Genomic DNA, 27,533 nt, shown 5'->3' with positions numbered 1-27,533 from the left:
CTGTGTATCCATAGGAACAGAATAGTATAACAGACCTGACTGACTTACTGGACTAGAGTAATTATGTAATAATATGTAAGGAAATATAAACTCAGACATAAATGAAGAAGTTTTGATAATATCAAATATTTCTTTAATTTTTTTCTCAATTACATTATTAAACAAACCTTTATCTGGACATAATCATACTCCATTTTAAAAACTTAATTAGTATAGACACGGAATTTTAGCTGTCATTATGAGAATTTTATTTTATTCTCGTGAAATATTTCGCATGAAGGAAATAATTCTTGTGACATTTACAGCATTAGTATCGATACTACTCACTGTCAGAAATTGATAACTCTATCATTATAAATGCAATAATGGGAAGGGTAAAAATTGATGGATGTTATACATATTCTGGAAATGACCCAGTATATAGTCCATAACCGAAAAGATCTGAAGTTCTTGAAGGATATCTACATTTTTCTTTTTGTCTAACTTTGTGTATCCAGCTGTTCTTTTCATGAACTTCATTTCGCTAGCTGTTATTCTGCTTATATCTCTTTAAATTAGTACAGATAAAATATTTGTATAAAATTCTCTAAGCTTTGAATTAAAAAAAAAAAATGGGGAAATTTACTATTGGTCGGTTCATCTGTCAGTGTTGAATGGATCCGTGTTCCTTGGACCACAGTGATAGAGGACACAGGTGTTCAAACCTCGTAGCTATAATTACCTTCATTCATTGGTGGCCTGCCCTCTTACAGGAGCCAATAAAGAAGAATGTGGGTCACGTGTGTTTTATTTTCTTCATTCGAGATGGACGTGATGAAGATAGCATATGATGTCGACACACTTGCCATACAAACAAGTGGTAACACATACAGAAGAGGTGAAGCCTTTATCTGAGGTATATGGAGAGAAGTGAATTTAACAGAATTATCACGTATCAAGTGTGGGTACAGCTCTTAATGAGCATTTATATATATATATATATATATATATATATATATTGGGTTATTTTACGACGCTGTATCAACATCTAGGTTATTTAGCGTCTGAATGATATGAAGGTGATAATGCCGGTGAAATCAGTCCGGGGTCCAGTACCGAAAGTTACCCAGCATTTGCTCGTATTGGGTTGAGGGAAGACCCCGGAAAAAACCTCAACCAGGTAACTTGCCCCGACCGGGATTCGAACCCGGGCCACCTGGTTTCGCAGCCAGACGCGCTGACCGTTACTCCACAGGTGTGGACAATATATATATATATATATATATATGGGCTATTCCATAATGAAATCGATCAGTAAAAAACCTCGCATTTTTTTATACTCTAATTTTTTCCCTATTTATACATGGTGCTGAGAGGAGTGCATTTTCAAAGATATACTATCGAAAGTCAAACGGTTTTCGTATTGTTGAGCGACAAATTTAGCGTATTTTATAAAAACAAGCCTCTTTGAGCGCTCAGAACTCTGGAACCATTTACTGCAGAACATTGAACGGGAGCTCATTTTGAAGCTGACATTTGGTAGGTTATGTTGAGAAGTAATCCTAATTTTTATTTTATGCAGCGAGACAGATCATCTGATTTTACTTACTTCTAGGCATTTTGCCAATTTGTAAAATGTAAAAAAAATATTGAGAAAAAAACCTGCATTATTAAGAGAAATTCGGCATTGTTTGCTTAGAGGTATAGCAATAAGTTTCGAGGGTATTAGATTACTTTCACACGCCTGGACTTGAACGGCGCAGTACCGCACGCACTGGCCGAGAGCTGAAGATAAGCGAGCGTTGGGCGTCATTTTACTCCTGTGTTTATGAAAACTTGTGATAAAGCTAGCCCAGCTATGCGCTACTAGACGAAACATCACTTATTTGTCTCCTGGCCTTGTTTCTCTAGGCTAGGTCCCGTCTCACAGTCAGCTGGTTAGTTCACGCGCGTAATATTTATTTTCTTTACTTGATATTTTGAATACTTTCTTATCAACATACCATCAGTACAAAATATGTGTTTGTTTGTACTTTCAATGTGGAATTTAACTATATATTTTTAAAAAATTTTTTCTTGGCAAAGGCGTCTTAATGAGGAAAAATGTAAATTTCTCCATTTCCATAAAAAGTAAGAAAATCTGTTTATATATCAATATAAACTTTAATTTCTCAGCAGCAAAATAAACCATGATTTTGATATTTTGATCATTGGGTGAAAGGGTTTCGGAGCTACAAGATTTTTAAAGTTGCTTTATGAAAATACGATAAATTTAAATATTTTAAATTTAAACACTATGATGTTCTGATGCCTCAAACTTTGCACAACGCATTGTATCACAGTTCTCTACGTACAAAAAAGGTTTCATTTTATTTAAAAATTGTATGGTCAATTTTCTCTATATTTCGGTCGATTTGAGATGGAACAGCTCATGTATAAAGTACTCCATTTAAAATAAGAGAATACTAGTTACTTCCGGTTACCGGAAGTAGAAAAACCCGGTAATGCCATTATTGAGTTCTTAGTACCGTATATGGTTATCACCACATACCAAGTTATTTAGATGTTGCGAGACTTTTAACTAATCCTGTATATCGTAGTACAAGAAGCAAAATGTAGTGTGAGGTGATGGAAGTATGAAAAATTCGTTTACAGTGGCGCATATATACTGAACCTTTTATCTTTACGCATAATTTCAAGGAAAAATAACATATACAGTTGAAAAGGTAATTAAATATAACATTAATCATAGTAGTGCATTAGTGCCTATACAGGGCAAAAACATGTGTGACCATGTTACATAACTTCCTTCGCATAGGCGATTATGTTTGATGGTCTGGTACGGTACGTATAAATCAACATCCGTCACGGCATCCTTGATTGTGCTCTTTGTTGAATATGCAGAACGCAGGAAATCAATTTTCATTTTTCTGGTCTATTACCCTTTGCTAATATTGGACGTGGCTATTTGCTTTAAAGTTACAACCAAAAGGAGGTATGTAGGCTACATTTTTCTATTCTGGAAATAGTTCAGTGTACAATCTTCTCATTTTCAACAATGTATCTTAAAAGACTGAAACAGCAGATTGATATGTCTGTGTTTGTCGATTGCGTATCATCACACTTAAGAAAATTGACTTTCAGTGCCAACAATTTATTTCGAGAATTTTCTTGTTCAGAGGGGAAGGAAGAGTGAAATTTATCATTTTATTCCCAGAAAGAGCATAAAAGAGCTTTGTTCACGTGCATGTTTTATTTTAGCTCTCGCAGCCATAAATGGAAAGCTTAAGTTTCTTCATGCCTTTCCTCTTTTTCAGTCGTAATGGACGTGATCAGGATAGCACCTGAGGTCGACCCACTGGCTATGCAAGGTAGTGATAACACAGATATAGAGGAGAAGAAGCCTGTGTCTGAGGTATATTCAGTGTTTCTATCAATTTTTTAAAGCGTATTTTGTAACAATACAGTACGCGACGCTCTAAGTTCTACGGTGCAGGAATTTGTGACAGGTTAGTTAGGTTAGGTTAGGTTAATTTAGGCTCTCTGTATGCCTTGCATATACGAACCCGGTCAAAGAGATCTAGATTTACAAGTATATACAATTTTATGAAATGTTAATCCTTTAGTAGGAATCTGAAGGTGATATTGTACAATAATTGTGTAATAATAACAATAATAATACTGATAGTGCAAATTTTATTTCTATTTGTTTAGTATGCTGTGCCTTTTGACAACCCTTACTCTCAAGGGCAGCTGCCCTCAAGCCATTTATTATTATTATTATTATTATTATTATTATTATTATTATTATTATTTATATTTCCATAAAATTTTATTGTATTAATTCTTGTAAATTAATCATTGTAATCTGTGTTCTTCGTTTTGTTATCTTAATTATTTAATTTGTACCGTAGTTGTTCATTTTATTGTATTAATTGTATCACTTTGCTGAACTTTTATTGGCCAATGGCTGTTGGTCAGCACACAAATATCAATAAATGGATGAATAAAATAGATATTATTATTATTTTTAATATCATTATTATTATTATTATTATTATTATTATTATTATTATTTTACTACTATTACCATTATTATTATTATGATTATTATTACTAATTATTATTACTATTAGTATTATTATTATTATTATTACTAGTAGTAGTAGTAGTAGTAGTATTACTACTACCACTACTATTATTATTATTATTATTATTATTATTATTATTATTATTATTATTATTAATATTTCCATAAAATTTTATTGTATTAATTCTTGTAAATTAATCATTGTAAGCTATGTTCTTCGTTTTGTTGTTATCTTAATTATTTAATTTGTACCGTAGTTGTTCATTTTATTGTATTAATTGTATCACTGTGTGAACTTTTATTGGCCAATGGCTGTTGTCCAGCACACAAATATCAATAAATGGATGAATAAAATAGATATTATTATTATTTTTAATATCATTATTATTATTATTATTATTATTATTATTATTATTATTATTACTACTACTATTATTACTATTATTATTATTATTATTATTATTATTACTACTACTATTATTACTATTATTATTATTATTATTATGATTATTATTATTACTACTACTATTATTACTATTACTATTATTATTATTATTATTATTATTATTATTATTTAGTACTGACTTAGGAGTGTATAAATATGCTTTCGTTGACACCATGAGTAATAGGGTAATAGAGTGGAGAGACTTCAAAATTATTTCTGTTTTTTCGTCAAGAATTACATATGATAATACATTATATAATTATTATGTTTTGTGTTTTGCAGGAGGAAAATTTATTAGATCTCCACGTGACCAGAATAAAGACAGAATGTATAGACCGGAGTTATGATGTTAAGTCAGAGATGACATTTGATGAAATTACTGAGTCAGTTGACTTTCCTATCGTGAAAAGTGAGATTGATGTGAGTATAGATTATGAAATGAATTGGTCAGTAGTTCTCCCTCTGTTATTTGCCGGCTAATTTGGTTGCTACAGGCAGGTCACCAGGTAATATGATTGTTGCTCTCATGCGATCCAATTCTCCAGCCTGTAGCCGTGATATTTCCGTTCCATTTTTCGTCGTAGGGACTGTGATGCTGTAAAATCACTAACTCATATCTATTTTGATGCTTTCTTTAACACTGAAAATAATTTTTACCTCGTCCACTTTTAATTTAATTGACAGTCCACTATATAGCAACACTCTCAGTTACTCCGGTTGTAGGTGAGTAAACTTGTTTGTTCCTGGTTTAAAATAGTTAATTGATTTTTTTTAAGTAGCGTGGATAACCAAACTCGACATGATTGATGTACTTGGGACTAATGTTTGGTAAGTACACATACTGATGGATTTTAGTTCGAACTTAGGATTAAGATACAAATTAGATTTACTTTAAATGTTATTTTAAGTGATCGTTGTTCATTTAATTTAGGATGCTCACTATTGTTATTATTATTATTATTATTATTAGGTCTATAACTTATTCTTTTTCCACTCCTATGTGTTTATTAATTTTATACTATACGTTGGTTAGATCCAAGCTTGAATATGCATCTGTTGTATGGAACTCCATTACTTCCACTGACTCGGCTAAATTGGAGAATATTCAAAGAAAATTTATTTCCTTGTGTTCTTATAGATTTTTACCAAATTCCGATTATAACTATGAGATTAAATGCAATTATTTCAATTGCGGTAGTTTGTTCACCAGACGTCATGATCTTGATTATTTATTTTTTTGCAAAGTCATTAAGGGTGATATTGATTGTGAATCTTTCATAAGCAATATCAGTCTTCGTATTCCTGCTAAGGGTTTAAGATTTCATAAATTGTTTTATAATAAGAATCCTAAATCTCTCTCTCTCCGGTCTGCAGATGCATTAAATATGCTAATTTGCATGGATTCAACTTGGATCCATTTAATGTGTAGTATATCTGAGTTTTTTTTCTCACTGATCTAATTTTAATAATTATTTGTCCATTTTTTTTTCTCTTGCATTTGGTCAATTGATTAAGGTAGACTATTCCATTATTTTAATTATCTTATTGGACTAATTTATGATTTTATAATTTTTATTTGATCTATGATTGATGTAGACCATTATATTGTTTGTATTTCATCTCATTGCCATTTTCTAACATTCATTCTCATCATCATTTGTTGTTTTGTTCTGTTTTGTATCGTGCTAAACTTTAATTGGCCTTATGCTGTTGTTTTGCACGTTAATATTCTAAATAAATAAATAAATAATTATTATTATTATTATTATTATTATTATTATTATTCCATGTATGGTGGGTCCCTATCACCACGGCATGGCGCGTCCTCAGGTTGCGGATAGAGGAGACGGCCTCCAGATATGGAGGGTAGCTGCGAATATATTGAATAAGCAGTCGTGGACAGCCGATAAGGGGTGGTCCTCCAGCTTGGGGGTTGGGCGAAGGGCTAACAACCCATCACCGTAAAAAACAGCTTGTTACGAATTCCTACAGTAAGCCTCGGAATAGGACTGGGAGACCGGAGGGAAAAATACCTTTAGGGAGGCCGAGACGTAGATGGGAGGATAATATTAAAATGGATTTGAGGGAGGTGGGGTATGATGATAGAGACTGGCTTAATCTTGCACAGGATAGGGACCGATGGCGGGCTTATGTGAGGGCGGCAATGAACCTCCAGGTTCCTTAAAAGCCATTTGTAAGTAAGTAAGTATTATTATTATTATTATTATTATTATTATTATTATTATTATTATTATTTGAACCTTATGAACAGTAACTGAACGTAATAGTATATCACATAGAAGTAATTGCTTCTAATTTTGTTTACACTAACGAAATTATTTTCCCACGAATTACAACGTCTTTTAGGCATTTACTAAATTTTGCTTCTATTTCAGTCATATGCTTGCTGAAAATTTTGAAATATCTAAAATTAGTTTCAGAGTTCCATGACCAATTTTAGCCATAAAGAGTGGATTATTTTTCAACTTCATCTCCCTGAATCCTACTCATCTGCAAGTGGAATCGTTTCCTAAGATATGATATGATTCGAGTATCATACTCAATGACTCTTTCAATTAGCTTATTCTTTATATAAATGTTACTTGAGGCACGATATTTGTTACAAAATGTTCTTATGTTAAGAGCTGGCTTTCAGTTATATACTGGATTAAGTAGGATTTCAAATCAAGTCATTGATTGTTCAACTATTTTCGCCTTTTATCTTTGCTTTACCTAATCTTCTCCTACAGGAAGAGTCATATCAGTTGGATCAAGTCAAGCAGGAGGTCAAACTGGAAGTAACAGTAGAAGAGGATGAAGTCTTAACAGATAGGTGAGTGAAGTGCGTGAGGCTTTATTTATTTATAGGTTTCACTATTTTATTTAAATAATAAGGAAGGAGAGAAATCTGTAATTACTGGTAGTTCCTACATGATCGATAATTCGAAAATTGCATTTGTGAAAAAATGCAAGAATTGTCAGAAAACAAATGTTACTATAATTTTGAATAATTTCAAGGGAAAAATTGTTCCGGGGCCGGGTATCGATCCCGGGACCTCTGGTTGAACGTACCAGCGCTCTACCACTGAGCTACCCGGGAACTCCACCCGACACCGTCCCAACTTCTCCCTTTATATCCACACAACTCGTGTGGGCTGACGAAACGCCAGAGACCCACAACGAGTGCACACAATCTCTGTGTGACTTGGAATTGTGGTTTTCTGTTAACGTACAACGTTCCAAGTCACACAGAGATTGTGTGCACTCGTTGTGGGTCTCTGGCGTTTCGTCAGCCCACACGAGTTGTGTGGATATAAAGGGAGAAGTTGGGACGGTGTCGGGTGGAGTTCCCGGGTAGCTCAGTGGTAGAGCGCTGGTACGTTCAACCAGAGGTCCCGGGATCGATACCCGGCCCCGGAACAATTTTTCCCTTGAAATTATTCAAATCTGCTTTACAGGGAGCTTCACCTGAAAGACTAGATTTGCATAAAATGTTACTATGTCTATTCTGACATATTTATAGAATTATCATGTTTGTAGGACTCGTCAGCTTCATGGAACAAGCATTTCATAAACATGACAAGTACAAAGTATGTGTAAACATGTGAGATCGGTAGCATATTATTTCTTCTTATTTATTATATACTTTTATGCTCCACCATGCCGAAATGTAGTAATTATACACCTGGTAGCAGTCCTTTAATGCATGTCATTAAAGCACACCTATTCATTAAAGTTCAGGTTTTCGATTATTCTCGGATATGCAATCGAAAGACAACTAGGGAAATGCCACGGAGGCTGGAAATCCAATACTGTCGCAGAAGGTTATGTTCTGTTACTATAATAATTAGCGTTAATTGTAAATAATATTCAAATAAATTCAATTTTTCATCTCGTTTTTCAATTCTAAATCAATTTCCAGGTTATATCAAAATTAGTTCATGTTATTCTCTAAATTATATCAAGGTCAATGACATTATTGTTCCTCGGAAAAAGTCAATACTTTCGCACATCTCACAATTCAGGTCAGTTCTGTTCGTCACTTAACATAACCATAACATGAAAACTTATGAATAATTTCAAGTTAGAAATATGGTCGAGCATAAAAAGTCGTATCAAACTTGCCTATAATGGTAATTAAGACGCTCATATGAAATTTATGAAACTCGCTTGCGCTCGTTTCATAAGCAAACATACTTGCGTCTTAGTTACTACCATTATAGGCTCGTTGCATAATGTACTATTATAAATGTAATGTATATGAATTGATATGATCGGATGATCCATAATGCACACCATTATTGAATTTGTTGAAATTAGTAACCGCCATCAGAATCTCAATTATGAACAGCGAGAAAATTATAATTAATTCTAAATTCGACTAAGAAAGAAAGGACATTCGTGTCAACAACCACTTTTTTTTTTCGTCGAGGGCCCGTAAACAACTCCATCCAAGTTTTGACAAATTCGCTGTTCTCATGAAGAGCTGTGCAATAATTTCGATAATCGATATGCGTCAGCAGTTACGTAATTCTGAGCTCCGTTTCCGATCCAGTGTAAGAACACATAAAATTAATTTGAATCCAGTGTTTTATTTCTTTTTGTTCTGTGCAGCAAATCTCGTATTTTCAGCTGCTGTTTTGCTAATACAACGTACTATACAGAATAGATAAATTTCAAATTGCTATCATTCTCTCTGATTCTAAAGCAGCATTATATGCAATAAATTCATATAAAATGATGTCAATCCAAATTAAAGAATGTCACAAAATGATCCAACAACTTCAAAAACTACAGAAAAGAATTCAATTGCAATGGATACCTGCACATTGCGGAATTGCTGGAAATGAAACTGCTGACTTTCTTGCAAAAAAAGGTTCCAATTTTATTCAGAATACAAATACAAGCCTACCTTTTACATCCATCAAAAGACTAATTAAAACTAAATATAAAATCAAGGAAAACCAAGCACTATGTACCAAAGCCAAAGATAAAAAATGGAGCATTTTAATAAAAAAAAAACAGAAATTATTCCAGAAATCCCACGTAAATCTGCAGTAGCAAAATTCAGACTGCTTACAGAACATGATTATTTGGCCAAACACTTGAATAAAATAGGAATTTACACAATTATCTATAGAAAGATTAGAAATAATTCAGATGTAGATGCTATTCAAACAGACTTGAATAAAAATTTATAACTGGGCGTTAAAGCATAGGATGAAAATAAATGGTTCTAAAAGTAAATCTATAACATTTTGTAAAACCCGAGAGGAAACTTTTCTTAATTACGAATTCAGTGGTGTTGTAATTCCGCAAGAACAATGTTTTAAATACCTAGGAGTGTATTTAAACTCCAAACTTCCTTGGGGAGAGCATGTTGATAATGTTACGGGTAAAGCATGGAGGGCACTTCACTTTATTTTGAGAATCTTGAGAAAGGCTAGCCCCAAATTGAGGGAATAGCATATCTAACGTTAGTGCGACCGTTAATGGAATACGGAACTACATGTTGGGATCCCTACACAATATATCAGATAAATTCGTTAGAAAGAATCCAGTATAGGGCAGCGAAATTTGTTAAAGGTAAAAGACTAATTAAAAATAAATATAAAATCAAGCAAAACCAAGCACTGTGTACCAAAGCCAAAGATAAAAAATGGAGCATTTTAATAAAAAAAAAAAACAGAAATTATTCCAGAAATCCCTCGTAAATCTGCAGTAGCAAAATTCAGACTGCTTACAGAACACGATTATTTGGCCAAACACTTGAATAAAATAGGAATTTACACAAATCCAAATTGCCCTCTATGCAACAAAGAAGAAGAAATGACTGAAGATCATCTCATAACCTGTGAAGTTCTACATGGTGGATCCACCACAGAGAAATATTGGAGAGCAAGAAAGCTAATGGCTTCGTTGCCAAAGCCCAGCATTAGATAACAACAACAACAACAACAACCATTTTCCATGAGTACAGACTCACAGAAAATGTAATTTACATTAATCAATCAATCAATCAAACACCTGTATCTCCTCATGAGGAGCATAGGGCATTCACAGAGTGCCTCCATCGGACCCTATTTGTAGCCAACTTCTTCACTTCGCTCCATGTTTTCCCCTCCCTAGCAATTTCCTCCAAAACTGTTCTCTTCCATGTATTTTTTGGCCTTCCTCTTGTTCTACTACCCTGGGGGTTCCAACCCAAAGCCATTCTTTCTACTGCTCCATCTTCTTTCCTGATTGTGTGCCCTACCCAATTCCACTTTCGTCTTTTGATTTCTATTGAGATTTCTTTCTGATTTGTTATCTTCCATAGTTCTGAGTTTGTGATTATATCTGTCCATCTAATTTTTAAGATTCTTCGTAAACATCTATTAACAAATGTTTGCAGTTTATTTTGTATAATTTTACTTGTTTTCCATGTCTCACAGCCATATAATCAGACTGATTTCACATTACTGTTAAAGATTTTAATTTTTGTAGATTTAGATATAATATAAGATTTCCATATTGGGTACAACTGGACAAATGCACTATTTGCATTTTTTATTCGGTTTTTTACATCCTCAAAGCCTCCACCATCCTTGTCAATTATACTACCCAAATATTTAAATTCTTGAACAGTATCAATGTTATTATTATTTATTATAACTTTATCTGTCTTTTTACTATTTAATCTCATTTCTTTTACGTTTATTTTCATATGAGCCCCTTTTATTACTTCTAATAAAGTATTAACTTTATTCTGCATATCACGAAAACTATGGGCGAGCAAAGAGATATCATCAGCGAAATCCAGATCTTCCAAGGTATCGTTTAATTCCCGTCTTATAAATTTAGATTAATACTTCCTTAAAAAAACTTTGTCCTGCATGGTTCCCCCTACAATCATTATTTTCTCTCCTTGTGCTAGTATTGAATATGACTTACTTAAAATAAAGTATTATGACTAAAATCATACAATTACTCAGTATTCTCAATTATTAGAATATTGGCCAACTACTGGAACAATAAACTGTCAACTTTCTATGACATACGAAACGTGCTGTCAGATTTTCTTGACATATCGAAAATATGTTTTTATTTTAAATCTTTTAAGGAACAGGAATCTGAAAAATTGCCTACATATTGACGCGTTTTCCCTGACATTTGGAATGTTTCATGAAATAAAAATTTACAATTGTCAAGTTTTATGAAATAGGTCTTAGATTTAAAAACTCAACCACACAGCTGTCTGAACTGAATGAAGAAAAAAAAATCTACGAGTCAACAAATCAGTTCCTGTGAGTAAAATGGAACATTAAAATTAACACAGATACTGGTCTCTTCTTTGGTGCGAGAGGCACCATTACGAAAGCTTTTGTACAGTAGAGAGAAAAATACAGGCAGAAGAGAGGTATTAAAAATTTTCCGTGGCAATATTTCGGCAGAATCTTCATTGTGTACAATCCAATATAAATTGTACTAGGTCTTTTCTTTTGTTGTGTATCTTATTTTCCTTTGTTTGAAACCTGTTTATATAATTTTATTTAAAATTGAATTTTGAGATATTCTGTATCCCAAGGCAAACCCTACCAAAATGTTGGGTCACACTGATAAATAAGTAATCAATTAAAAGTTAATTAATTAAATGACATGTTTCTGTCTCTATTTTAGAAAAGCATAGCCTGAATTGTGTTTTATTTAATTTTATAGGTAGATGTGGTTTATCATCCCCTGTAAACAAAGTGTCTGAAGATAGAGGTTGTAATTTGAAATCCCTATGTCGAACAGAGAAATCGATGAGCTGGGGTTTTGTACTTCCCTATCAAAAACTAAATCTACCTGTTTTTCCTGTAAATGTTGAAAGTTAGGCCCGTAACACACTTGAAGAGTTTTCGCTAGCGAGAAAGAGGCATAGAGCAATCTTCCACACACTTGGCGAGTTCTCGCTATCACAGATCACACCTCGCTATGATCATCTATGCACTGCCTTCATGCAGAAAGCATTTTTCTAATTATAGTAATGACTCGTTGGGGGATATATTATAGGTTATGTATTTACGTATATTGTCGTACTTAAATATATAACCTGTAAGTACATTGTCGCATTTTACAAATTACGTACGAACCCTATGTTGAATCTGAGTATTCAGATGATGAGGAAATGGAGTTACATGAACATATTTTGTTAATGAAGAGAAAAAGTAGGCCTATAATTAAAGCCAGAAATATCTGAAAATCTCATTGTATCTTACGAAAATAAGGGCGAGTTATGGACACTGATTTCGATTTCAATGATGATACAATAGGCGTTATTTCAGGTTGAATGGACCACAGTTTTTTGCCATTCATGATATGATAGAGGATTCTTTGCTTTGTTCTGATTAAAATTATGTAAACCTTTAGGACATATAGATACATTATTTCGAATGTTTAATTAATATTACTAAATCTCATCGAAATAAAATATAGCCCTATTTATTTTCAGATAATCTGATATTTGTCTCCAGATTTCTTCTTTAATTTTCGTGTTTTTATAGTTTTCAACCCGTGTATCATATAAATAGCCCACAGGTGACATCGTGTAAGTTCGATAAGTTTCTGACTGCAATTATCAGCCATCTTTCCTCATTTTCAAATAAACACAATACAATTCATCGCCACCTATGATATCTTTTTCTATATTCAATCGTTATAAAGAGTATAAATGTCAAACATCTTTGATAAATGTGTCAAGAAAATTCGCTGAGCTACCGATTCCAGCGAGAAACACGCGCGAGGTTTTTGCCTCGAACGAGAATCTCTTCCAGTGTGTGGACGTCCATTTGAATCCATGTTATCAATTTTTTAATTTTCTCCCAGCACATTCCTCGCTAGCGAAGACTCTTCAAGTGTGTTACCGGCCTTGTCCTCTGAGCTTGTAGAATTTTCAATATGGCAAATTTTGAAATGAACAATTGCTGTCACATAATACTCTATAACATATTTTACTGTGTGTGCTTATATGTTGATATTGCCGATTTATTGTGTTTTGTTCATTATGGCTCGTACTTAATCCACACTTTCTTCACAGCATTGCATTTACTCATAAGAATGGAGTACCAACTGTCTGCGACAACATTTCACAAGACAAGGACCTGCATCATGGAAAGAAGATATATGAATGTGGAGTTTGTGGAAAGTGTTTTCCGCGTCTGATAAGCTTAAAAAAACATGTAACCGTACACGAATGTAAAAAACCATTCCGATGTGATCTGTGTGGAAAATATTTTTCGCAGTGGTGTAATCTCCTAGTCCATAAAACCGTGCATACTGGCCAGAAGCCATTCAGTTGCAAAGTGTGCGGAAAGAAATTTGCATTATCTAGATATCTCAAGAAGCACTCACTCATACACACAGGCGAGAAACCGTTCAGTTGCGAAGTTTGTGGGAAATGTTTTATTTTTTCGGGAAATTTGAAATTGCATATACGCTTACACACAGGTGACAAACCATTCAGTTGTGACGTGTGTGGAAAGTCTTTTTTGCAGCTGGGGAGTCTCAGAACTCATGCAACGTCACACAGTTCCGAGAAACCATTTAGATGTGATGTGTGTGGGAAACATTTCTCGGCACCGAAGAAGTTAAAAGATCATTCACTTGTACACGTTGGCGATAAACCGTTCACGTGTGATATCTGTGGAAAGAAATTTTTCCGTTTGATGTATTTAAAAAATCATATAATAGGACACACATTAGAAAAGCAATTCAGATGTGATGTGTGCGGTAAGAATTTTTCACGATCGGCATATCTCGAAAAGCATTCACTGTTACACGGCGGTGAAAAACCGTTGAATTGTCATGTTTGTGGTAAAGGTTTCGTGTTTTTGGCTACCCTGCAAAGCCACATACGTTCACACACGGGTGAGAAACCATACACGTGCGATATCTGTGGGAAAGCGTATGCCTATTCGAGCAGTCTCAAAACACACGTATTAGTTCACGCGGCATATAAAGATGACGCTCGATACAAGTGTCACGAGTGTGGTAAGCTCTACGCATATCTGAGTCTTCTAAAAAAGCATACAGCTCTACATAAGAATAAGCCATTCAGATGTGAAGTTTGTGGAAATTATTTTTCCGAATCATTTCGTTTAAGAATGCATTCAGTTTTACACACTTGACTAACAGGTATTCTGATGTGACGTCTCTGGAAAGTATCTTTCGCAATCTGTAATTTTGAAAATACATGCACGCTTATACAATGGCGAGTGCAATACCTGGGGGAAGACATACGCAAGAAGGCACAAAATTGTGGTGTTCTTTGAAAATTATACTCTAACGCGTGGGTATAAAGCAGGGAAGTCATTCCAGTATGTTGTGTACGCAAAATATCTCTCGTAACCTCAAAACATTTGCATTGTTACATGTGGATTTTAGGCCATTGTAACGTAATGTCTGTGGAATATGGTAGTATCTGGATTTACAAACTTCATTTTCAGCCACTTTATGTTATGGCTGTGTTATGTGGAATTGAAATATTTCACATTCCTAAATGTGACTTTTGTTCATACTGTTGTATATTAGGTAATTCTTAATTGATTTTCAAATTTGTGGATGTTTCTGTGGTGTTAAATTATTAAAAAAAAAACATATCTGTCTCATTACATCTCCATGGCTGTGTTGTTTGAGATTTAAATTGATTTCCATGTGTGTGTCAAGTCACCCCCACTAACTATACACACTTGAGATATATAAATGTAATCAAATGCTCAAATATATCCTGAGATATAACCTGGATTATAAAAAATAGTAAAAAGAACTATTGCAGAAACAATATAGTACATAATATCTAAAATCTGTCTCAATTCACCCTGTTTGATGATACATTTGGTGATCAATAATGTGCCTCGAATTTAACTCTGCCAACAATATCAACTACCCTGTGGTCACTTCTGCACACTGAAATCTAATGAATTCCGCGCTTATCTGTTAAGGTATGGAAATGAAAGCTGTTATGTAACCAATGCAAAGCAATGCAGTTCTCACTTTGAGATTAGGGCAACATTTTTCATCGTTGGATGTGATGTTGCATATCTTGTAGGAGACACATTCGAAAACTTTCATTAAAATCATCCAATGATATGAACGTGTTATTAATTCTTGATCAGAAAATTTTACGTGTACGTCTCCTGTAATTAGGCCTAAAGTCTGAGTCACTATAACTACTAAATAACATCGAAACTGCTTTAGTTGAATTCTTCATGGTATCCAGTTACTCAAAAATATAACTTTAATTTGTTGCTATATTAAACTTCACACATCTCATAGCTATTGTAGAAAATGTGCTAACTTTACAAGTGAAGTTTACAAATTTATAAAATTAGTCCTTCATTGTGAAAAAAAAAAACACTTGTAAAATGCGCAAAATTTCATTCGTAAAGATTGATTTCTTTTGTGAAGTTCAACATTACAAACAAAGGTTGTGAAAGAGAAGTTTACAATTTACAAACAAAGTTTGTAAACTTTGTGAAATGTCCCTCTCGTTACGACTACAATCGATGTAAAATTAATTTCCATTACTGGTAAAGTGATCTTTTGTGTACCACTGCTTTCGAGCACTGAGTGTATGCAATGCATCGAGTTTCAGGCAGGTCATTTGTTTTTCTGGGACTGTACATCTACAGAAGAGGTCTGGGGCCTTATATTTTCCAGACACTTAGTTTTGTTTCAGCTACGGTGAAAGTGCGGAAACAAATTTCCAATGTGTTTTTCGAAAAAAAAAAAAAAAAAATATTCCTACCTATCTTTATTGTATCTTTCTAGAAGATACATCTTTCGGATCTTGTTTACATACTTTCCTTTAATTCTACACCTATGTAACTCATGTGTAATCAGCAGGGAACGGATTTATATGGACTAAAAATATATGAAATATGTAAATATATATGTAGTTATTTTTACCAAAATATGGAATTAAATATGGATTTTTACCAAAATATGGAATTAAATATGGACTTAAAATTATAAAAAAATGACTATGTACGTTAAATATTGGTACATTTTAATCAAACTAAACAAAAAATATAATGGACGTACCTTATCTTCCAATGTAGTTTCAACAAAACACAATTTTTATTGTCTGTTACCATAACAATAGGTTACAAACATTTCTTTCAAGTGCTGAAAAGTGAATCTTCTTCTATTGTCTCTGAGGATAGATTTATACTGACTAAAAGAGCGTTCGACGTCACAAGAAGTAACTGGTACATAATTCAATTTCACAATGTCTGCTGGGGATAAGTCCAAGTTAATCTTCACTGTTGATTCACCACTCATCACAGCAACAACCTTTTGTAGTTCTTCATATCCAGGGTTTTTTGAAAGTACAGTGTCCACCTTAGCTCTTACTGCATCTGCAACTTTACCTCTACCACGATTCAGTTGTTCCACAGTACTATTTATAATTTCAAAACTTTCAGATAGTGAAAGGTGCCTATTTTGGAGACTTTTGAGCGTTTTTATGATGCATGAAAATGTATGCTGAATGTGAGCTAAGTCATTCTTCACACTTATGTCACAGGTAACTGTTTTCGCAGTATCAATTGAGACTGCATCTTCAGAGTCCAATGCAAGGAGAACATTGTTAATAGAGTCTATATGTTCGGCATAATATTCAACTGCTTCTAGCCATGTACCCCATCTAGTTAAAATTGGCTTTGGTGGCAATGGAATTTCAGGGTACATTTCTTTCAACACGTTAACTCTACTGGGAGCTTTGAGAAATACTTTTTTCACTGATGAAATCAACAAATCTACTTTAGGGAAATTGTCTCTGACCACTTCTGCCACACGATGAAATGCATGCGCCACACAAGTAAAATGAGTCAATTTAGGATATACAACAGATAATGCTTGTCCAGCTTTGACCATATAAGGGGCAGCATCGCTAATAAAGAATAACACATTATCGTACATAATGCCCTTTGGCCACAGGATACCCATAGCTTCGTTGAACAGTTTAACTATAGTTTTGTTATTGCACTTTTCTAGAACATCACAATGTAAAAGAATTCGTTCAGAATATTGTTCACTTAACAAACCGATAACTACATTACCAACAAGTCTACCTTCTTTGTCGGGAGTCTCATCAATGGAAACCCAAATTGAACTATCTTTAATTTCATCTCTTATCTTCTGTATTGTCTCATCGTAGATGGATGGAGCATACGTCTTCCTAAGTGTTGACTCATCCGGGATTGTATGTTGAGTATATTTTTCAAGGAATTCCCTGAAGACCTTATTCTTTAGTTTGTAGAGAGGAATATCAGCAGAGATGAGAGAACGGCACAGGTCGATGTTAAACTCAGATCTTACATTCGATGTTGTTGGTTGTGTTAAAAACAATTGTCTCTGCTTGGAATTTAGTTGTTTGTTGGCCTGATGTTTACTAGTTGTAATGTGTTGTTGCACCAGGAACTTTTGTGTAGATGATACTGCACACTGACACAAATTACAAAATAATATTTTATTGTCAGTTGATAAACCATCTTCTTTAAATTCTGAAATGTAACTTGTTAGTTTTGATTTTAAATTGACTGAATGACGTACTTTTGGCATATTTACCGTCTTTATAGTATGATTTACAAAACTGAATCTATGTGTACTCTGACTGGCATTTAACTGTTGAGCTGCACAACTGAAGTCTGTTAAAAATTTTAAATTAAATTAATACAGTTTTGTAACTTACTTTCCCATTGTTGATAGGACTGCTAATTTTCAAATAACTCTGATGTTAAAGGGATTACTGAACATGTGTTTAAATCTCTATTGTTGAAATGTATTTTTAAAAGTTAATGGAATTTTGTTTTGTTTTATTGTTAAACCTAATATAATATGGACTGTTTTATATGAAATATGGAAAATATATGGAAATTAACGAAAATATGTACTAAACTCTAAAATATGGAAAAATATGGAAAATAAAAGTAGGATTTTTCAACCCTACACATTGTGAAACATAAAGATAATGCAAAATATAAATTATATTAGCTTTATAAGTAAATATGTATTTACATATAAATCCTTTCCCTGGTAATCAGTGTTCCAGCACGGTTCCATATCGATTCAGAACTGCTTGCTCATACACAGTAGCTCAGTGTGTGTTCGAACAAGACTAGAACTGATTCCGACCCATTAGTTATCTCCCAGTTCCAACATGCTTTAGAACTAGTTCGGCTTATGTGAAGATTGAAATGATTTCTTTTGCATCTTTGATAACATCTCCTACTGCCAAGATCATTGTAAGTACTATCGAATGTTGTGAATACATAATTTTCTTCCATATGAATTTAATACGGATTGAGGTTATATAAACTTCATTGGTACAGATCATACACGAAGCTTAATTTATATGAGGATATAAAATGTTCTTACTTTCTGAAACTTCTTTTCTCCAAAGCTTTAGAAAATATGCGACATGTTTATGCATCTCATTGAAGAGTTATTTCCCGTTAAATCCACAATTATTTTCAAAATTTCCTCCCATCTTTTATTTCTCTCTACTTAGTGCAGTGATTTAACGATAGGGAATGTACACTTTTTCTCACAACTCTAGCGTCAGTAAACTGATATCCTATAATGATAACAAATGGCGACATGCAATTGGTTTTTTGCTCGACCATGCCGAAATGTAGTAATTATACACCTGGTAGTAGCCCTTTAATGCACCTCATTAAAGTACACCTATTCATTATAATTCATTTGTTCAGCCAATTAGAAATCACCATTGTACTGATTGTACCATTATTCTCGGATATGCAATCGAAAGACAATTAGCAAAAAGTCATGGAGGCTAGAAGTCCAATGCTGTCGCAGAAGGTTATGTTCTGTTACTATAATAATTAGCATTAATTGTAAATAATATTGGAATAAATTCAATTTGTCATCTCGTTTTTCAATTCTAAATCAATTTCCAGGTTATATCAAGCCTAATGTTCATGTTATTCTCTAGATTATATCAAGGTCAATGACATTCGTGTTTCGAAAAAAATCAATACTTTCGCGTCTGCGCACATCTCACAATTCAGGTCAGTTCCGCTCGTCACTTACATAACCATAACATGAATACTTATGAATAATTTCAAGTTAGAAATATGGTCGAGCATAAAAAGTCGTATGAAACTTGCCTATAATGGTAATGGTAATTAAGGCGCTCGTATGAAAATTATGAAACTCGTTTGCGCTCGCTTCATAAACAAACATACTCGCGTCTTAATTACTACCATTATAGGCTCGTTGCATGATGTATGTAATTATTTACACTGCAAGTGGGCAAGCACCAGGTGGCAGTGGTATATACAATATTAACAATACACAGTTAAAATGATAAGCAATACACAATAAAATTTACAATACATAATACAATTTACAACACATATACAATTTTATACACAATACAATAAGAATACACAATAGAATTTAACACAATAATAATGAAACATAAAATAAAACACCTAATTTTCCAACACAACCTTCATAATTATGTATAGGTCCTACATAAGTTTCAATAGTCTTTCACTTTACTCTCATCTCATTCCCTGTAATGGCACTATGACGCATTTCACTGACACTTTAGCACACATTTCACTGACACTATAGAACATATTTCATTGACGCTATAAATTATCACTGATCGGAAGTGTTCACTGCACTGTAAAACCATAACTTCACTGACTCACCTCGCTTCACTGATACAGCAGTTCAAATAAGTCAAATAATTGCATTCTTATGCATACTTATAAACAGAACTACATTTAAACTAAACATTTCTAGTCTAAGGCCCTTTTACACGCTATTTTTAAATAATTTACAATTCAAACCAAGGAAGTAAACTCGTCAGGCTAGATAAATACATGTCACCTTAAAAAATTAAATGTTGAATGTCACCTTAATTTTAATTTTCACTTTATACACAACTCTTTAAATTATTCTTGAATCTCAAATGTACTATTATATGTCATGACGTACATATAGCGTTTAGCATTTGTCATTGCTTGTTGATGCGAAAACTCTCTGTGATTTAACAAATGGTACCAGGCACTGTTGCTCCCAAGACTGAACCGGAGTTTGCCTTCAACCAATTCTAACACCCCAAATCAGTTGCTCTAAAAGAAAACAATAGTTTTTTTCTGTTTTCTTGAGAAGCTTATTTTGATATCAGGTGATACAAGTAGCTAGTCTAATGCCATTTGCATCCAAGTTAAAAGACTGGGTTTCAATTGACGATTCCTGTACTACGATGCTAAAATCGTGGTGTGAAAAATGTGTGACAAACGCATTGCCTGCTCCATGAAGTCACAATTAGAACAGCATTTAAAAATTGAACTTCATGCTAGAAATAAAAAACGTGCTGCGTCGAAAAGAAACAAGTTCTTCTTACACAGGTGGTGCTAAAACATTCTTCGTCTTCTACCAGTGAATTTAATAAAAAATTTGTGCATGGCAATGGTTGCTGCAAATATGCCATGATATAAACTTGGAGTTCCAAAGTTTCAAACATTCCTACGGAAATACTGCAACTTCAATATTTCCCATGAATCAACACTCTGGAAAAATTATTTCAACTCCTGCTACACTGACACAATGGAAACTATTTGAGCTGAACTTGATGATTCCTACATATGGGTTGCCATTGACGAGACGATCAATGACAGCAGAAAATATGGAAAAATATTTAATTATCAAAAGCGCCCTCAAAGACTAATTAAATGAGCTTGAATCACATGTGCACCTGTAATTTTTTTATTACTGTGCAAACATACATCTAATACCAGCTTAGGTTTTAAATTACTAAATTACTAAAGTTTTATTTACTAAATATTTATCTACATATTTTGCCATTTTTAGCTACACGTTAATGTACATATTTCTCATTTTCATACTACATAAAATCCAGGCTTTATTCATTATATTTTGTAAGGGATTTAGAGACTTTCCAAATTATAAATCTGCTGCTTCTGTGTTATTTTACGAGGTGTCGATTGCGCATTACTAGCAGGGTTGCCAGATGTTCCGATTTGGCGGGACATGTCCCTTTCAAAAATCTCGAGTTGCGCTTCGATTGGAGACGGGACTCTAAAAGTCTCTCCTTTAGAAAATTAACATCACTTGTATAAATTTTCCGTTACCTAGTAACTATTGTCCACACCTGTGGAGTAACGGCTAGCGCGTCTAGCCGCGAAACCAGGTGGCCCAGGTTCGATTCCCGGTTGGGGCAAGTTACCTGGTTGAGGTTTTTTCCGGGGTTTTCCCTCAACCCAATATGAGCAAATGCTGGGTAACTTTCGGTGTTGGACCCCGGACTCATTTCACCTGCATTATCACCTTCATATTATTCAGACGCTAAATAACCTTAGATGTTGATAAAGCGTCGTAAAATAATCTACTAAAATAAAAAAAAATAGTAACTATTTTTTTGCAGAGCTAAATAATTATATTAAATTTAAAATACAGTAAGTTTCTTAACAATATAAGTTTGCACATTGGAAAAATACGTAACTTATATGTTGGCAAGTGTAAGGTTCGTGACAGCGAATTCAGTGGTGAAGATTATATTTATAAACAATTAAAAAGAGACGTTAATCAGAGAATGGAAAAATCTTTTTGAAAATTCTAAAGTTCAGTGATAAAGATATATATATATATATATATATATATATATATATATATATATATATATATATAAGCTCTGAAAATGTATACTGTTTGTTAAATGATGGATTTGGAGCAATAATAGAACCCTGAGTCACTAATATGAGTTTAGGTATCAATAAATTTGTGATCGTAATCAATTAATATACATCGAAATTTAGTCTAAATATTTTTATAATCCATTTTGAATCTTACGTACACTACTTTTAACACTTGAATATAATTAATTGATTAACTAGTGGACTTATTCAATGAATTCTTTAAGATTGTTTGAAGCAAAATGCAACACTGTTACAGTATTTAATCATAGTAGTAATTTAGGCCCAAGAATATATAACAAATTTATATTTAAATATCCTAATCTTGTCAATTCTAATAGTTCTAGTATTAAATTTAAAAGGTTATGTATGGATTTTATAAAAATTGAAAAATTGTGAATTTAAATTTATATACTATAATTGCATAGTAGACATAAGACAAATTGTATTGTATACTTATTATTTCCTCTTTCAGGGACGAGCTAAAGTTTTTTCTATATATAATATATGTTATGTTATAATTATTAGCAAAATAATAAATAAATAAATATAATACTTAATTAACACGAGTAAGTCCACTAGTTAATCAATTAACTAAATATTTTGTCATATGTGATGCCATCTTTTGGAATTTGTGCTTTACATTTACTAATAAACAGCTAGGCAAATCCATGTGATGCAACTACTATTATGTCATTGAGTTAATAATTTGGCATAACATTATTTTGCCACAAGCCTTTCAGAAAGACGCCAGAGAAACGTGATGTAGGCCTAAATTACACTCAGATAAGTATTGTTTTGTACTTGGAAATATATACCTAAGTTACAATATGTTTTTTAATTAAAATTGCAATTTTGAAATTCATAGTCTATTAGTTTCTTCAACGGCATATAAAGGGATATATATTTTTTGTATAGTCATGAAAATGTAAACTCTGCCCATATTCATATCACTCTTCCTTTAAGAAAAAAGTAAGTACTGTAGGCCTATATGATGGAAAATGGATGTCCCTACTTTGTAGATCTAAAAATCTGGCAATCCTGATTAGTAGTGAGTGACTGTAGGGAAAGTGGTAGCAGCAACAGAGATGAAACTAGGTCTAAATGCGCTGAGTTTGTACTGATGATTTCAGAAGGGAAAGTCCGCCATTACATAGACAATCTTATTACTGACAACATCAGAATACAAGAAAAAATTACCAGCCTTTTTCTCAGCGTATGTGCAAGGCATAATAAAAAGCCTAAACTAACATAACCTAACTTGTTAACTACATACTCGTATATGCAAGGCATAGTGTGTGTGTGCGTGTGCAACTTTCGTAACGCCGTCAAAGTTATGTTAGTAATAGAGAGGAGACAATTGAAGATGAGGAAGCGGAGTACGCTTAAGAAACTTGGCGCTAAATTAGCGGCAACAGATACAGTATATTTTAGAGAAATCACTAACTAAATACTTATAGGTAGGGACAGGACTTTTATGTAATATCAAGTTGTGAAATATGTACATATTTATGTAAGAAAGCTGAATATGTACCAAAATATGTAAAATCATGAAAATATTTAATATCAATATCTCGCAAGTATAGGATAGGCAAGACTCTCCAGTTGTGATTTCATAGAGCGCCCGACTTTTTAACCGCACACTTGAAACATTACTATTTTTCCATCTGTTGTGAAAGCTTCGTCCATTGCAATCCATGATTTTATTTTTGTTGTTAGGGTTGAAGATACAGGGCCATTTTAGTTAAAAGCAGTAAATAAACTCATTTGCACTTTATAGGTACTGTAAGTGAGTGAAATGAATGACACAACATTACTGCAAGCATTGTTTCGCTTTACTGGATTAGGAGAACATAAGAGGAGATGTGGGACATATGCATTTAGCTGCTCCCTGTAAGAAACAAAGTACCTACTAAAACCTCAAACTATACCTCAAACTGTTGTTTGAAAAGTGACATTCCTGCCTCACTCAGAAGGGTAGGATTATTCCAGTCGAGAACCATACTTTCTAATTGCTAAAAAAAACTATTTCCGTATAGGTGTTCTAAATTTTTAAATAAAGAGGTCAAGCAATAACATGAAAAGCTATCTCTTTTAATCTTTCGACAACTTTCCAGTTTGTTCCTTTACTCCACCTTCTTTTCAAAAGTCGGCTACTTTTATTAGCGACTCATGTCAGACTTGACACAGGTTTTCCCTGGAAGGATTAGGAAGGGGTGAGTAAGGTTGCAAATTGCATGGGAATGGCATGTTAAGGCGTGTGCAGAACAATTATAATTCGAGACAAAACATGACGTCCTTGTCCCACTCCACTACATGAAGGCAACGCTACTTTCAGTGATTTTTACAATACAATATAATTTTATGAGAAAGGTTGCCTTTTGTTCACTCATATTTACAGTGGGCGGTATGGGGTTAGTGCCTCTATTACTTCCTGGAACTAAGGACGTTATGTTTCATCACGAAATATATTCTTTCTTGGGTAGGTAAAATGGCTTTTTAAATCTGTGTATTTCAAATTGTAACTTCCCCAGCAGAAGTTTTTTTTTTCTTTTCCCTTTTAGAGAAGTAAAAATGAATAAAACAACTAAATATGTAGATTTATGTAATACCAAGCCACAATATGTAATGTGAGGTAAATATGTAAAAGTATGTAGTATCACATTTTAATATATTAATGGTAATTACAAGATTCGCAAAGATTTGTTATTTATATACGGTTAGGTTGAAATGAATATAATATGTAATTACATAAAAATCCAGTCCCTACTTACAGGCTACTAGTGCACTTGTATAAAGTAGAGGCGAGAACTAGTATTCGCATTGTTATTTTATATACAAAGTACATAATGACGGGTAAAATAAATCAGTAATTTAAATTTAGACATTCATTCAAAAAATATCAATACCCGCCAAAATACCCTCCGATCACAATTCTACCCGAAAATCGGATAAATACTCGCGTATTTGCAAGACTGGTATTATGCTAAACATAATTATAATACATTCAGTCTTTTACGTGAACCTGTATCACGGCATTCTTGAAGTCACTTCTGCTGGACGTACTGTTAAAACAAGTTGCAAGGGTAGGCCCATTGTTCTGTGTTTATTTAATGTGGCTGAAGTGTGGCGGATTACAGCAGGTATATAAATACATAATATTCTTCTTCAAAGAACATTATGTTGTATTGAGTGACAATAATAAAAGGTTTGGGCCCCTTTTTCTTGCCATGGATTTAATTTCTGCTTGCTTTTGAGGTACTGCCTACTGGATCGCCATTCCGTCACGCATTGTTACGTTATTAAGAATTCGCTAGCCACGTAATAATTACGAAATATTTTGAAGGAATTACCACTGCATGAAAATCATCATTTGGTCTTGAAGTAATTGAGGTAACAGAACCCTTTACAAGCATAAGTTACACGATTTCTTCTTCACAGAGGAACTTTGGCTCAAACCAAGATAGAACTTTGCCGCTAAATATCTCTATTTCTTTCCCTCCAACTGTCTGTCGTGATGTGGATACACTCATGACGGAGAAATACATTTCATTCTTTGCACAGTCTTATATAAAAATAGCACACAGGAAGATGTTTTCATTGAGATCTTTATGCTGTCCTATGCAAACTATCGTTTTGCCTTATCGTTGAATTTCTAGTGGAAAAGGTTGTGTGTTAATGTCTTTGTAACAACCTCAGTCTTAAATTCTCCAGTTGTGTTTGTAATATGGTTATGTTTTTATAGATTCTATACCTTAGGTGCTACAGTTTTCGTATTTTCTTCACCGGATTCTGTGGAATGTGGTACGTACTTGTTTAGCTCAATTTTTATTACTCTAAGGTCCGGGGTTCGATCCCAGGTGGTGACAGGATTTTTTCTCGTTGCCAAACTTTCAGAACGGCCCCCAGGTTCACTCAGCCTCCTATAAAATTGAGTACCGGGTCTTTCCCGGGGGTAAAAGGCGGCCAGAGCGTGGTGCCGACCACACCACCTCATTCTAGTGCCGAGGTCATGGAAAGCATGGGGCTCTACCTCCATGCTCCGCAATTGCCTTCATGGCATGTTACGGGGGATACCTTTTACTGCCACTTCCAACGGACTCCTAACGAATATTCACACGTTATCACTGGGATTGTGGCGCTGGAAATCAATTTAGAATATTTTATCTCAACCACGACACATTTCAATTTTTATTGTACAATATAAATGCAATTAACACTACAATGACACAATAATTCTTGCGTCCACACCTGTGGAGTAACGGTCAGCGCGTCTGGCTGCGAAACCAGGTGGCCCGGGTTCGAATCCCGGTCGGGGCAAGTTACCTGGTTGAGGTTTTTTCCGGGGTTTTCCCTCAACCCAAAACGAGCAAATGCTGGGTAACTTTCGGTGCTGGACCCCGGACTCATTTCACCGGCATTATCACCTTCATATCATTCAGACGCTAAATAACCTAGATGTTGATACAGCGTCGTAAAATAACCCAATAAAAAGTAATTCTTGCAGTTAACACAGAAACAACTTCGGAAACGTAATTAACAGAATAGCAGTTTCACTTCACTTCCAGTAGATGACTCTTCAGTTCCAGCAGAGGCGTAGCAGGGATGTCAATATCGGCAAACGAAATGAAACTGCGAGAAATGTTACATCAGATGTGCTAATCGTTAGGAATGTTAAAATAGGTGTGTAGCACGTTAGGTTAGGTTAGATTAAGTTAGATTAGATTAATTTTTGTTAGGTGTGTAAGATAATATGAATGGTTACCATAGTTGGCGACACTGCAATCATTCTCCCACTCCACCTCAAATAACGTCACAACGACGGAATATGGCCATCTTCGTTGAAGTACGACGATTTTCCTATATAAGTAAGGAACCTATTTAGGGCGGGTTGGGTGGGACCACAGCTCTCCCAGTGATCACATCGTGTTTCTACTACTCCACACTACAAGACTAAGGTATTTTCAGTGTTTGGTTTTAATTTCCTATACTGGCTGTAAAGTAGTAAAAATTTACTCATGCGAGGGATCCAGGACGAATTACTGGGGTAACAGTCTGTTTGTCTAATATTGCCTCCTGGGCTCTTTTGCGTAATAATGTACAAACGAATAACATTAGTAAACTTATTTGTAATTTATTGAATATTTATGTTACATAATGCTGAGAAGAAAACTGAAATATTACAAATGAAAATGTACTAATACTAGTAGCAAATTTTACAAGTTCTTGTTGCATAATTGGAACTAATATTATTATTATTTGCTAATAGTTTTCTTATAAGTTTGCATTCACTCATAGTTTCATT

At 33.8% G+C, this 27,533-nt stretch overlaps 1 protein-coding gene across 8 annotated transcripts in view; it reads left to right on the top strand.

Annotated features, from left to right (window-relative positions):
- Positions 1 to 15,712, top strand: part of LOC138692014 (zinc finger protein 596-like) — a 70,396-nt gene extending 54,684 nt beyond the window's left edge. For 3 of the 8 annotated variants that reach the window (XM_069814786.1, XM_069814785.1, XM_069814789.1), the window contains 4 exons: positions 753 to 895; positions 3,297 to 3,394; positions 4,797 to 4,934; positions 7,265 to 7,316. Coding sequence is in view for 6 of the 8 variants with exons in the window: in XM_069814789.1 (XP_069670890.1) it covers positions 753 to 762 (10 nt within the window). In the remaining 2 variants the exon portion in view is untranslated. Of the gene's footprint in view, positions 1 to 752; positions 896 to 2,544; positions 2,975 to 3,296; positions 3,395 to 4,796; positions 4,935 to 7,264; positions 7,348 to 13,572 lie in introns of those variants that run through there. The other 5 variants (XM_069814777.1, XM_069814779.1, XM_069814781.1 and 2 more) reach the window with 4 other exon arrangements.
- The last annotated feature ends 11,821 nt before the right edge of the window (positions 15,713 to 27,533 follow it).

The sequence above is a fragment of the Periplaneta americana genome, chromosome 16 (assembly GCF_040183065.1).
Source record: "Periplaneta americana isolate PAMFEO1 chromosome 16, P.americana_PAMFEO1_priV1, whole genome shotgun sequence".
Lineage (NCBI taxonomy): Eukaryota > Metazoa > Arthropoda > Insecta > Blattodea > Blattidae > Periplaneta > Periplaneta americana.
This window is presented reverse-complemented; position numbering and strand designations above follow the sequence as displayed.